Below are 14,848 nucleotides of genomic sequence, written 5' to 3'. Positions count from 1 at the left end.
TTGGTGGCTCACGCCTATAATCCTAGCACTCTGGGAGGCCAAGGTGGGAGGATTGCTTGAGCTCAGGAGTTTGAGACCAGCCTGAGCAAGAGTGAGAACCCATCTCTACTAAAAATACAAAGAAATTAATTGGCCAACAAAAAATATATATAGAAAAAATTAGCCGGGCATGGTGGCACATGCCTGTAGTCCCAGCTACCTGGGAGGCTGAGGCAGGAGGATCACTTGAGCCCAGGAGTTTGAGGTTGCTGTGAGCTAGGCTGACGCCATGGCACTCGAGCCAGGGCAACAGAGTGAGACTCTGTCTCAAAAAAAAAAAAGAAAGAAAGAAACCCAAAAGCCACAGAGTACAAAAACATCTATATACTAAGAAATATTTGTAACATCTATAACAAAAGGTAAATAAGCAAATATACATGGCCATAAAAGGCAAATAATTCAATAAAAATGGACAGGTTATGAATTCAGACTACAGTCAGCTGAAAAACACAAGAAACTATTCGGCCTCCTTAATACAATGAGTCCTTTAAATCTGTCACAACAACTAAGATCTTAAAAACTGATACTATCTAATGATAAAGGTATGGAAACTGAGTCATACATAACATGTTAGTGAGACAGCAACTTTGGTCAAACCTTTTGTGAGGGTAGTTGGGAAGAAGTGATCAAAGTTCAAATACACATAAAGTAGGAGCTAGAAATTCCACTTCTAGGAACCCACCCATCACAAATACACACTGTAGAAGAATAAGAATTTTCACATCCACATTTGGAAAAGCATCTATCCATTTCCACATTCTTTCAAGAGGAGACCACCTATAAATTATGCTGTATCCATACTTGAAATAGTATGCAGCCATAAAAAATAAAACAGATCTGCCTGTACTGACAAGGAAAGGATACCCATGAGATACCACTAAGTGGAAACAAAAAAAAAAAAAAAAAAAGCAAGCTATTGAGCAGTGTACAATATTCCATTTGTATTTTTTTTAAGAAAACATATTTCTGGCCGGGCGTGGTGGCTCACGCCTGTCGTCCTAGCTTTCTGGGAGGCCGAGATGGGCGGATAGCTGTTGTTTCAGGGGTTCGACACCAGCCTGAACACTGCCTGAGCACAGTCAGACCCTGTCTCTAAAAAAAAAAAAAAAAAAGAAAACATATTTCTATGACATATTGATGTCCAAGGAGAAAGTTCAGGAGCTATATTAAAGCTGTCCGTGGATGTTATCATCCCTGGGGACTGGTTTGGGTATGGGGTAAAAAGGTGGGGCTTTTAAACTTCATAACCATAAAATAGAAATTTAAAATACTACTTTATAATAACTATAAACAGTATAGCCTTGCTACTCAATGTGTGGTTCATAAAATCACAATCACCTGTGAGTCTATTATAAATGCAGAATCCTAGGTCCCAACCTATATTTACTGAATCTTCATTTCAACCAGACCCTCAAGTTCCTGAGATCATTTGTATCCATATTAAAATTTGAGAAGCACAGATACAAGCTAGAGGAAGTAACATTCTGAGAGTTGGTTACATTGCAACTGTAAAAAGTTTCATTTCCAAATTATCCTTAGATTTCATTAAATACTTGATTTCCTTCTAAAAAATTATTGTGTATAATTCAAGTATAATTTTCCTTCCCTTTATATACCTGTAAAGGTATATAAAGGTATACTCTTTTTACTTAAGAGTCACTAAAGGACTACAATATAATTAATGCTTAGTGACATACCATAAAATAACTTCTTTATATCTCTGAAGTTCAAACAATATCTTCTAAAAATGGAATAGTCTCTGGGAGGCCGAGGCGGGTGATCGCTCAAGGTCAGGAGTTCGAGACCAGCCTGAGCAAGAGCGAGACCCCGTCTCTACTAAAAAAATAGAAAGAAATTAGCTGGACAACTAAAAAAAAATATATATATATATATATATAAATAAATAAATTAGCCAGGCACGGTGGTGCATGCCTGTAGTCCCAGCTACTCAGGAGGCTGAGGCAGGAGGATTGCTTGAGCCCAGGAGTTTGAGGTTGCTGTGAGCTTGGCTGACGCCATGGCACTCTAGCCCAGGCAACAGAGTGAGACTCTGTTCCCCAAAAAAAATAAAAAATAAAAAATGGAATAGTATCTTGTCACCAAAGGATGCTCTTGACTTTTATCAGAATCTGGTGGAGGGAATAGAAACTACTATATATTTTGAGGAAAGGGGAAGGTAAAAGGAATAGGTGCTTAATTATCAGAAGGGCTGGAGGAGGACTCGGGTTATAAGAATATGTCTCCAGAGTTACTCCCAGAACTGAAATCACAAGCAGCTCTCCTCCCTCCCTCTCCTCAAACCACCAATGGCACTACTAAATTCAAGAACATATGGTAGAAAACTATAATCCAAGGATTAAAAAGCTGTAATCAGGAAGTCTCCACTGCCACAAATGCTTCTAGATACACATAAAGCTAGGGGATGTGCACAATGAAACAAGTCTAGCTGCTGCCTTTGCCACAAAAATGTCTTGATAACTCAGGAATCTGGAGAATAGATAATGCAATGTTGCTTTTCTGCTACTGCATAACCACCTCACATTTTCATGACCCGGACCACAAAATGGAAGATAAACTCCTTCAAATCGCTCACACATATATATCTAACTGCCATCAACTATTCCACACCCAGAACCCTACATGCAAAATAGTTTGAAAAATAAAGTTTAAAGCTTCCCAGCCTAGCAGTAAAGAGAAGCACTTGGGAGGGTTGAGAGACACAATTTAGAGAATCTCCAGATGGCTTTAAGGTAACATGTATTTTAAAAGAATTTACAACTATATACTAACCAACAAACTTACCAGTGTTGAATATTTACTTCTAAGTTAACCTTAGGAAAAGAAAGGCAAAAGAAGGGGGAAACGCTGAAAGTAATTGTTCTTCAGAGATCTCACCACCCCAAGATGTTTCCCAGAAGATTACTTCAGCAAGAATTTCATATTTTCACTCACTACTCTTAAAGATTATTTGAAACTGGGCCGGGCGTGGTGGCTCACGCCTGTAATCCTAGCACTCTGGGAGGCCGAGGTGGGCGGATTGCTCGAGGTCAGGAGTTCAAAACCAGCCTGAGCAAGAGCGAGACCCCGTCTCTACTATAAATGGAAAGAAATTAATTGGCCAACTAAAAATATATACAAAAAATTAGCCAGGCATGGTGGCACATGCCTGTAGTCCCAGCTACTCGGGAGGCTGAGGCAGGAGGATTGCTTGAGCCCAGGAGTTTGAGGTTGCTGTGAGCTAGGCTGACGCCACGGCACTCACTCTAGCCTGGGCAACAAAGCGAGACTCTGTCTAAAAAAAAAAAAAAAAAAAGATTATTTGAAACTAAATTTGACACTGGCTAGTTTTGATTAACTGTCTGCGATGCTATAAATCCATGACACTTAATATGAAATTTTGCTGAGGTATGCAATTGATTTACAGATATAATCCTGATGTACCAAAACTTCTTAATGAATGCACCTAATCAAAGACCCTCCTTAGCTTTGCTGTTCTTCACCTGTCCTTGCAATTACTTTCTTCTATGTCATCCCAATTTGAAGACTCAAAGATTTCACCTCTAGAAAACTTGATCAAGAGTTTAATCAGTGTTTAAACAATAGAAACAATAGGTAAGTTAATATGCTTCTATTTTACATCAGAAACACAAACTTGGCCAGGCACGGTGGCTCGCTTAAGATCAGGAGTTCTAAACCAGCCTGAGCAAGAGTGAGACCCGTCTCTACTGAAAATAAAAAGAAATTAATTGGTCAACTAAACATATATAGAAAAAACTAGGCCGGGCGCGGTGGCTCACGCCTGTAATCCTAGCTCTTGGGAGGCCGAGGCGGGCGGATTGCTCAAGGTCAGGAGTTCAAAACCAGCCTGAGCAAGAGCGAGACCCCGTCTCTACTATAAATAGAAAGAAATTAATTGGCCAACTGATATATATATAAAAAATTAGCCGGGCATGGTGGCTCATGCCTGTAGTCCCAGCTACTCGGGAGGCTGAGGCAGAAGGATCGCTCGAGCCTAGGAGTTTGAGGTTGCTGTGAGCTAGGCTGACGCCACGGCACTCACTCTAGCCTGGACAAAAAAGTGAGACTCTGTCTCAAAAAAAAAAAAAAAAAAAAAAAAAAAAAAAAAAAAAAGAAAAAACTAGCCAGGCATGGTGGTATATGCCTGTAGTCCCAGCTACTCGGGAGGCTGAGGTAGGAGGATTGCTTGAGCCCAGGAGTTTGAGGTTGCTGTGAGCTAGGCTGACGCCATGGTACTCTAGCCCAGGCAACAAAGTGAGACTCTGTCTCAAAAAAAAAAAAAAAAAGAAACACCAACTCAAGACTTTAAATTGCATTTTATGCCTTAGCATAGAGCCAAGACTCCTCCAACATACATAACCCCAGTGTTATTTACTTATTATTTTGAGATTAAGGTCTTGCCTTGTCGCCCAGGCTAGAGTACAGTAGCATGATCACAGCTCACTGTAACCTCCAACTCCTGGGCTCAAGCAATACTCCTGCCTCAGCCTCCCAAAGTACTAAGACTACAGGCGTGAGCAATCACCCCTGGCCCATAATCCTAATTTTAAACCTTTACCATTACCTGAGACCCCATTCAGGCAAGATTTTCTTGGGTCACAATCTCTTAACTGGCTATTCCTTGAGGGAAAAAGCCCTATAGATAAAAAGGATAAGAACTAAAAGTAATTAGAACAAAGTAACTAATTCCAAACTGCCTTGGCACAATGGAGATAATCAAAACCAAAAATACAGACCACCACGTGCTACTTTATCATTTTTGTGGTGATTTGGGGTTGTGAGATAATTAAAATTATTTTGTAATCTTTCAGTTATCTATTCACATTCTCACCTCTAGATTCCAACTGTCAAGCCCCAAGTATCAGCATTCCATGTAGCTACTGTGACACACACTGAAAATGTTCCACCAAACACACAAGCAAAACATTTGAGTAACTGTAATGTACTTCCACTTCTTCAACTAACACAACCACTAGTCATCTTCAAATTACCTACAAAAGGCATACAAAAATTAAATTAGTTCGGTAAAGTGAACCGAATAACATTAAGAAGTGTTGTATATATTTAATAGTTACCTCTTCCTCTGGAGGCAACTGATCCACTTAAAAAAAGATTTCATATACATGCCCAACTACTATTTAATAACCAATTGGAACAGTACCTGAACCAGTACTTTCTCAACCCATATTTATTTTTTTTATCTAAATAGATTTAGAGGGCATATTTTTTTTTTGTTACATGGGTGAAGCACATAGTAGAGAAGTCTAGCGTTTTAATATTCCCATCACCTGAATAGTGTGCATTGTATCCAATAGGTAATTTTTCATTTTACACCCCCCTCTCCCTCCCTGTCTGAGTCTCCAACATCCATTAAGTCACTCTGTATGATCATGCATATCCACTGCTTAGCTCCCACTTATAAGTGAGAACATGCAGTATTTGGATTTTTGTTCCTAGGTCACTTCACTTAGAATAATGGCCTCCAGTTTCATCCAAGTTGCTAAAAAAAACATTTCACTCTTTCCGATGGCTGAGTAGTATTCTTATGGATTGGATTCTGATTAGCAATTCACTGACTACTTACCTATTCATACTATACATATGTACACATAGTACATAAAATTTTGTTCCTAACATAAACGTAAGATTTGAAAATCACAGTGTTTACTTATTTTGTTTTTAAAAAAAGGTATGTGGGTTTTATTTAAGTAAATTTGTCTCTTACAAACTGTTTTCTAAGAAAAGCCCTATTTTTTTAAAAAGCCACTGTAGATTTCTTTAAAGCTCACAAAATAGTCATAAATCAAAATGATCCTGAATTAGACACAAAGATACTCCTATATCCTTTAACGAAAGTTTTACCACCAAGCAATAATGGGCCATGTAAACATTCTCTTGCCAATTATTCTCAAAATATACAGAAGAATGATTAAGAATCATGACAAAGGAAGATATGGCATATACAACTAGAATCTACCTCCCTTCTTGAGGTTTATAATGAATTCTTTGACTAAGAACATGTCTACATATATTTGCTAAAGGGATTTTAAAGAACAACGGTATCACCAAATGTAGACCTCTGGAATTAAACTAAATCGCTGTTTTAAATTATTTTATTTAATATATGTACATAGTTTTAAAGGTTTAACAGTCTTCTTTGCCATGCCTCAGTCACTACTAATTTCCAGTCCTGAGGTAACCAGTAACCATTTTAAACTCTTTTAGCTGATCCTTCTAGTATTTACTTTTATCCTATTAATATGCTTATGCTCAAAGAGTTATTATTTTTCCACTTTAGGTATTATCTATCACCTTCTCGATGTGAAAGACGAGGATATAGCACATGAACCTCTCAATCTTGCTCACATAATTTATTATAATTTTAGTTATATCTGTTGGTTTTAACATTCAACTAACAGGAATTCCAGGCAAGGGAAGAGGCAAGGGAAGAAAATTACCAAAGCTGTAAAGAAGTTAATTCCCCAAAGCTTTAAAACGTCACCAACTCTCTCAGTTGAAAGGAATCAAGAAAAAGACACAAATCTAAGAATCAGAGGCTCCAACATAGGAGAACAGCAAAGCAAAGTCCAGTTGAGAGCTATATATAAAAGGCTTAGAGGGAAAGCCACCCTGATTAGAAGAGCAAAATGAAGGGCCCCAAGAGAAGTGTAAATAAATCCAAACGACCTTGATACAGAGTAGTGTTCTTAGGAAGATCCAGAGCATTTGACATTAGGCCTGTTAAAAACAAGAGGTAATGATCATAACACACTACTTGGAATGTCACTAAATGATATTTATAAACCATAAAAACAAACATTCAATGGTGTCGCTTTAAAAAAAATCAAGCTATGAGCAAATTAATAAGATTTGGTTATGATCACAAGACAAAAAGATTTTGATAACATCAAAGTAGAGCTAGCCTCCCCCCCCCCCCAGCCCGAGACAGAGTTTCACTGTGTTGCCCGGGCTAGAATGCTGTAGCATCAGTCTAGCTCACAGCAACCTCAAACTCCTGGGCTCAAGCAATCCTTCTGCCTCAGCCTGCCGAGAAGCTGGGACTACAGGCATGTGCCACCATGCCCGGCTAGTTTTTTCTATATATTTTTAGTTGGCCAATTAATTTCCTTCTATTTTTAGTAGAGACGGGTTCTTGCTCTTGCTCAGGCTGGTCTCCAATCCTGAGCTCAAGCGATCCACCCGCCTCAGCCTCCCAGAGTGCTAGTATTACAGGCGTGAGCCACCGCACCCGGCCTACCTAGCTTTTTATAAAGTGGGATTCTCAAAGATGGAGGAAGAAAGGAAGAGGAAAGAGATAATATCAAAAAGTGATGAGGCCGGGCGCTGTGGCTCACGCCTGTAATCCTAGCTCTTGGGAGGCCGAGGCGGGCGGATTGCTCAAGGTCAGGAGTTCAAAACCAGCCTGATCAAGAGCGAGACCCCGTCTCTACTATAAATAGAAAGAAATTAATTGGCCAACTGATATATATATATAAAAAAAATTAGCCGGGCATGGTGGCGCATGCCTGTAGTCCCAGCTACTCGGGAGGCTGAGGCAGGAGGATCGCTTGAGCCCAGGAGTTTGAGGTTGCTATGAGCTAGGCTGACGCCACGGCACTCACTCTAGCCTGGACAACAAAGTGAGACTCTGTCTCAAAAAAAAAAAAAAAAAAAAAAAAAAAAAAAAAAAGTGATGGAACAGAGAGATACAGGAAAGCTATAAATGATATAGTAACTCTTTTTCATTTGTACCCTGTGTATGTATTACTTTTTTTCCTTTCAAATAACAGAGTGGAAAATAATAGCTACAATGACAATCAAACATTAAGAACTCGTTAAGGTGCAAAGGATATGAAAAGGCAATTCAGAGAAATATAAATTAAAATAGGCAAGTAATATTTTCTTTATCAGATTAATGAAATTTTGAAGATTCTTAATAGCTGGCACCAAGATTGTAGAGAAAATGATATTAATAGTTCACACACTGCTGGTGTAGAGATAAACTCATATAACCTTTTTTTTTGGAGACAGAGTCTCACTCTATTGCCCGAGCTAGAGTGCCGTGGCATCATCCTAGCTCACAGCAACCTCAAACTCCTGGGCTTAAGCAATCCTTCTGCCTCAGCTTCCCAAGTTGACTGAGACTACAGGCATGCACCACCACGCCTGGCTAATTTTATTTATTTATATATTTTTATATATATATATAGTTGTCCAGCTAATTTCTTTCTATTTTTAGTAGAGACCGGGTCTCGCTTTTGCTCAGGCTGGTCTCCAACTCCTGACCTCAAATGACCCTGACACCTTGGCCTCCCAGAGTGCTAGGATTATAGGCGTGAGCCACTGCACCAGGCCCATATAACCTTTTTGAAAACATTCAGCCTCACTTATAAAAATTGCAAGAAAAGAAAGAGGAAGACGACACACAATACCAAATGAACTAAATGTCCAATAATAGGGAAAATGATAAACTGATATGGTCATATTAGAAAATACCTATCAATTGTTAAATCCAGTATACTGTTGAAGAAAAAAATTAGCAACTGGAAGAACGAAGTGGACTTGGAACAGAAAGTGAGAAAGAACACAAATGACTCATCATTTTTCTTCTAAAATAAAGCATTTCAGTTGCACATTAAAGTTTGACATAAGAAAGCACTATATTAAAAAATCAAAACTTTCTGAGCAATTATTTAGGTCTAGTCAAAAAGTTCACACCTTTCGGCCTGCTGCACTAAGAGGGTTAAGAATCCCTTTCCATAAAGACAGATTAACCACATTTTTTTTAAGTTGACACCAACATGTGTACTTTAAACAGAAAATTGAGAAGCAGAAATTACTTTTGAAAAGTCATTAGTGGCAGTCACGACCAGGTATGGTGGCTCATGCTTATAATCCCAGCGCTTTGGGAGGCTGAGGCTTGAGCCCATGGGTGAAGACACCAGCCTGGGCAACATAGTGAGACTCCCATCTCTATAAAAAAAAAAAAAACCTTAAAAAAAAAATTAACCAGGCACACCTGTAGTCCTAGCTATTTTGAGGCTGAGGCAGGAGGATCATCTGAGTTCAGGAGTTTGAGGCTGCAGTGAGCTATGATCGTGCCACTGCACACACCAACCTGGGCAGCAGAGGGCAATTGTCTCAAACAAACAAACAAAAATAGTGGCAGAATCAGGATTAGAACCCAGGTCTCTAAAATTCAGAACTACTTTGCTTTATATTGAGTTGTACTGCTAGATTTTCAAGAAACTGATTCATGAATAATATTCATTTTAATACTGCCAAACCATAAAAGGTAAAAAATGATTTATGATCTATTTAGCAGACCATGAAATACCTAAAATACATTTGGAAGAAGATGCTAAATACCAAATATGAAAGCAAAAAAAGTTAACCTGAAAGGTTTCCAAGACCAAAAAAAGTCATCTTTTAACAAAATCTTGTTTTAACATTACTGATTCAAAATACCCCTGGTAGAGTATACCATGAAACTTCACTTCTACACTCAAGAAACAGTAGACTAGATCTCAATGTAGTATATGGAGTTTATGAAAGTATTAACTATTAATGTCAACCTTTTGAGCCAGAATTTAGACTGTGGATACTTAAGATCTTGGGTTTTACGGTCATCTTGAAAGCCTAGCAATCTTCACTGAATATCAAATATAAATTTTATCTGCCTTTTCATTTGGGTAGCCTTGAGAAGTACTTTATTAACCTATTCAGAAAAACACAGCCGCTTTCTTTTAAAATATAACAGCAAAGAAAATGATGTAAATATCTGCATCATTCAGCCATCCCTATAGTACCTCATTTTATAGCCAATACTAGAATGATACAAGCAACCTAACACTTAATGTTTTAAGCTTTACATTTCTTTTTCATGTGTTTACACTGTATTGCCTAAGTTTTTAAAACCTACCTAAAATTTAGGTTTTAGGATTCAGTATAAAAATGCTACTTCTCCCCCACCCTACCCCAGTATTAAAAAAAAAAAAAAGCCAATAATTGTTATTATGACTGCTATCATTTAGCAAGTAAATGGATACAAATATTAATATTTAAATAGAAATCCTTAGGTTTCTTTATAGAAGTTAACTAAAGAACTAGGGGCACATGCAGTGGTTCAAGCCTGTAATCCTAGAACTCTGGGAGAACGAGGTGGGAGGATGACTCAAGCTCAGGAGTTTGAGACCAGCCTGAGCAAAAGCAAGAACCCATCTCTACTAAAAATAGAAAATTTAGCCAGTTCAGTGACATGCACCTGTAGACCCAGCTAATTGGGAGGCTGAGGCAGGAGAATCACTTGAGTCTGCAAGTTCGAGGTTGCAGTGAGCTATGATGATGCCACCATAGCCTGCACTCTAGCCTGAGCTACACTCTAGCCTGAGCAACAAAGTGAGACTCTGTCTCCAAAAACAAAAGAGAGAACTACAACATTTAGTTGGTTTTCATCAAAATATTGCACATCAGGAATATAAATATTAACATATACACACATAGACAGATTCATCTTTCCTGCTTCTCCTCCCACAGTTTACAAAATAGGATCCTTCATCACCATAGGTTCTGAAAACCAACCAGGTACATGAATCAAGCTAATACCATTAATATCCTCCATTTAATCATCTCTTCTATTATTCAGCATTTAAAATATAGTGGCAAATGCCATTTACTTTGTTACCTAAGTGCCAAGCAGCCTTCTTGTTTTAAAAATAATAATAAAACTGTGCCCTTTATGTCAAAGTTGTCATGTCAGAATAGTCTTTCCCATAAAGATTTACAGGATAAACAGTGCACCCTTAAATAATCTGGTATTTGCTGCCAATGTATGTGTATGTGTGAGTAGGTATTTTTAATGGTCCTTTAATGACTTGTCTTTGGAATGATTCTGTCCTACCTTTGCTGCTGCAGCCCGCCTGTCCTTTGCATCACTGAATTCATACTTCTGGAAGTACCCAATATGCACTGTAACAGACAGATGGACAGATCAATGGGCCACAGCGGCAAAGGCCAGAAAGACAGACTTGATAAAAATTAAAATCAAGGTATATAAAGGGGTGGGGGAAATCAGAAGAAAACACATCTACCTATATTCTATCATAAAATACCTCAACTTGATGTTTGCAAATATCCCATGCACATACCCAAATAAACTATTCTTGACTACATATTATTTCCTTCTTACAAGTAAAAATGGTACCACCAAAACAGGCAAAATAAAGCAATCATTATCATTATTTTTAACACATTGAATGCCGCACTAGAAAAAATTTTTTTTTCTTGGGGCCAGTGTTTTATTACGAAAATAAAATAAAAACTTCCAAAACACTCCTCTCTAATTTAATGAAAAATTTATTTTTTAATTGTTTTCTGTGTGTGAGTTACATGCAACTTGAAAAATAATTCTCCAGGCTCCCAAGGTGAAACGAGGTGTGAGTTACATATGCTTCACACAGTCCCAGGGTCAAAACTAGCGTGAGTTAAATACAAATCAAATGGCAGTTAATGTGTTAATACCACTGAAAGTTACAGACATACCAGACACTTTTGAAACCATGTCACACAGTTCATCAGAAAGAGTCTGCTCTTTGATACAAAAGAAACTATCACATCCACAGAAGGCTGTCTACATAAAAATTAAAGTGGCAATTATTACAAGTAGAAAATTTTCACTATAACACTAAGGTCTGTGTGATTAGAGTATACTTGGAATCATTGAATAAAACTCATATTTTAGCATTTTGACATTCTACATTCCTATCTTTCTATATAAAAATGGCTGCTAGTACCACATCTAGGTAAGATAACTTTGGGGGCTCAAAACAATATATAATAGCGTAATTTAGGCCAATTACCAAGCTGGACTAAGACATTTATACACAAAACTACCAACATTATTTTTAAAAGCTACGTAGAGTTCTCCTGTAACTTCAAATCTATTCAAACTAGTATTCACACTCTAAGAAGCTTCTTATAGATGTATTTTAAATTTTTAAAATTCTTAATTTCTTTTTTTTGTAACAGAGAGAGGATCTCTCCCTGTCACCCAGGCCGGAGTGCAGTGATGTAATCATAGCTCGTTGCAGCCCCAAACTCCCGGGCTCAGGTGATCCTCCCGCCTTAGCCTCCTTAAATGCTGGGACTACAGGCGTGTGCCACCACGCCCTAATTTTTTTATTTTTTCTGGGATGGGGTCTTGCTATGTTACCCAGGGTGGTCCCCAATTTGGCTTCAAGGGATCCTCCTATCTTGGCCTCCCATAGTAGTAGGCTTGCAGGTGTAAGCCATTGCACCTGGCCCAAAAGCCATTTTTAAAATCAAACAAACCTAATACCTCAAAACTCTAGCTTAAGCCAGCATTAAATATTGTACTTTGACAGAGAAATTTTTTAAAATTAGACATTACTCCAAATGCCTTTGTCTGATCTATTTTCACCAAAAGCTTACATTCATGTAAGAGAAATCTTAATTTGCCATATGCCTGTTGTACTGGCCCAAGAGCCTCTTCCATCCTTGTCAAGGGGAGTGCTAACCTTCTCTCCTTTCATACAACACAAGAGCAATCTTAATTTAATTGAATATTTTATTTTGTATGCAACTAAAATAAAAATAAATCCATGCTACATCTTGAAGGACATTTGAAGAAAAATGTTTCCTCTTTTATTTCCAGGGTACCTAACTATACATTCCTCAGTATTATTATTGTAACCCATCAAAAACAGAAGCAGGTAAAGGGATATGATAACCAAATACAATGCATGATCCTTGACTAAAAGAAGAAAAGCTATAGAAGACATATTGGACAAATAGGGAAAACAATATATTTTTTTCTATGACAACTTTATTTAGATATCATTCATACACCATAAAATTAACTCTAAAAGTGGTTCAGTGGTTCTCACTATATTCAGAGTTATGACACATCATTGTGTCAGCCATTCATTTTAGCATATTTTATCACCCCCCCCAAAAACCCTCATACCTATTAGCAGTCACTCCCCATTTCCCCAATCCAGCCTTTTACAACCACTTACCTACTTTCTACCTCTATAGATTTACCTATTCTTGACATTTTGTATAAATGGTATCACACATAATTTAAAAGTTTAAAGTTGTTTCACATAACCCTACGGGATAAGTCCATTTCAATCAATAGCACTATGCTAAAGCCTCTCATAAACTGATCACACTGCCTACCTATCTAGCCCCAGCTCCTACCACTCTACTTCCCAGTAATTTTAGCAACATTCAGTTCCTTATTGTTCATTCAACATAGTAGACCTCTTTCTATTCCATGACCTCCTTTGTATGGAATGCCATCTCCAACCCCATCTGTCCAGTGAGCTACTATTCATTTTTTAAAACCCAGCTTCCAACAAACACTACAGTTCTTCCCAGAAAACAGTATTAAATATTCCTTCTATAACTCTGTACTTCTAATGTTAAATGTATCATTGTGTAATTTACTTATACATGCGTCCTTAAACAGTTGTCCAGTATTTGTATTCCCCAACACAGTGTAGCAGCTAAAGAGGTATCAGTTGGTAAAAATATTAATAGAGTACTCAACTTACATAGTATTCCCACTTAAACCGAAGCATTAGTTTTGGGGACCCATTAACCTCAGAAATGCATAGCTAAGGCCGGGCACGGTGGCTCACGCCTGTAATCCTAGCACTCTGGGAGGCCGAGGCGGGCAGATGGCTTGAGGTCAGGAGTTCGAAACCAGCCTGAGCAAGAGCGAGACCACCGTCTCTACTATAAATAGAAAGAAATTAATTGGCCAACTAATATATAGAGAGAAAAAATTAACCGGGCATGGTGGCGCATGGCTGTAGTTCCAGCTGCTGGGGAGGCTGAGACAGGATTGGATTGCTTGAACCCAAGAGTTTGAGGTTGCTGTGAGCTAGGTTGATGCCACAGCACTCACTCTAGCCTGGGCAACAAAGTGAGACTCTGTCTCAAAAAAAAAAAAAAAAAAGAAATGCATAGCTAAGTATTAAGGCAGAGAGATATTTTAGTTTTTTAAATCATTTGTACTTTTTAAATTTGAACCAAGAAAATATATACACAAACAAAATTTTTTAAATTCTAACAAAATTTATTGGCCCAGCGTGGTGGCTGACACCTGTAATCCTTGCACTCTGGGAGGCCAAGGTGGGAGGATCACCTGAGCACAGGAGTTCGAGACCAGCCTGAGCAAGAGCAAGATCATCTCTCTACTAAAAAATAGAAAATTAGCCGGGCTCATGGCATGTGCCTATAGTCCCAGCTACTTGGGAGGCAGAGGCAGGAGAATTGCTTGAGCCCAGGAGTTTGAGGCTGTTGTGAGTGAGGTTGACACCATGGCACTCTAGCCTGGGCAACAGAGCAAGACTCTGTCTCAAAAGAAAAAAAAAAGAATAAAAAGAGTTTATCAACAATTGATCTTACCACACTAAGTCTGTTTGAAAAGCTCTTTTTAAATCTAAGGTTATGGAGAAGAGTTAAATCATACTGCCTCAGCACCCAACTTATTTCTGTATTTTGTTTTGGTTACATTAGAACAAAGAAAAGTATGATTCACAAACTCTGCACTGCAATGTCAATATTTTTCCCTTAAACTGACATGGAACCTTTAAAAAGGTAGTAGGAAACATTTTATTCAGAGCTAACTAGTTAACACTGGCTAGAGTTAAACTGCTTTTATTTGTATAAATGCTGGATCAGAGGAAATATGCAGAACTCAAAACCTCAAAACTATCAATACAGGAATATTAAGATGAGTTACTTCTTCACTTGTGACTGT

At 38.0% G+C, this 14,848-nt stretch overlaps 1 protein-coding gene and 1 pseudogene across 2 annotated transcripts in view; both read right to left on the bottom strand.

The window, feature by feature from the left end:
* Window positions 1–14,848, bottom strand: part of ARIH1 (ariadne RBR E3 ubiquitin protein ligase 1) — a 120,460-nt gene that overhangs the window by 84,710 nt on the left and 20,902 nt on the right. Inside the window, exon 2 of one of the 2 annotated variants that reach the window (XM_076004535.1) lies at window positions 10,958–11,025. The exons of the other annotated variant lie outside the window; for it this stretch is intronic. Coding sequence (XP_075860650.1) covers window positions 10,958–11,025 — 68 coding nt within the window. The remainder of the gene's footprint in view (window positions 1–10,957; window positions 11,026–14,848) is intronic. 2 annotated transcript variants of the gene reach the window in all.
* LOC142871795 (uncharacterized) lies at window positions 12,496–12,615 on the bottom strand (annotated as a pseudogene).

This window comes from Microcebus murinus, chromosome 6 (genome assembly GCF_040939455.1).
Source record: "Microcebus murinus isolate Inina chromosome 6, M.murinus_Inina_mat1.0, whole genome shotgun sequence".
NCBI classification, from domain to species: Eukaryota; Metazoa; Chordata; class Mammalia; order Primates; family Cheirogaleidae; genus Microcebus; species Microcebus murinus.
Note: the sequence above shows the minus strand (reverse complement) of the source record. Positions and strands in the feature narration are given on the sequence as shown.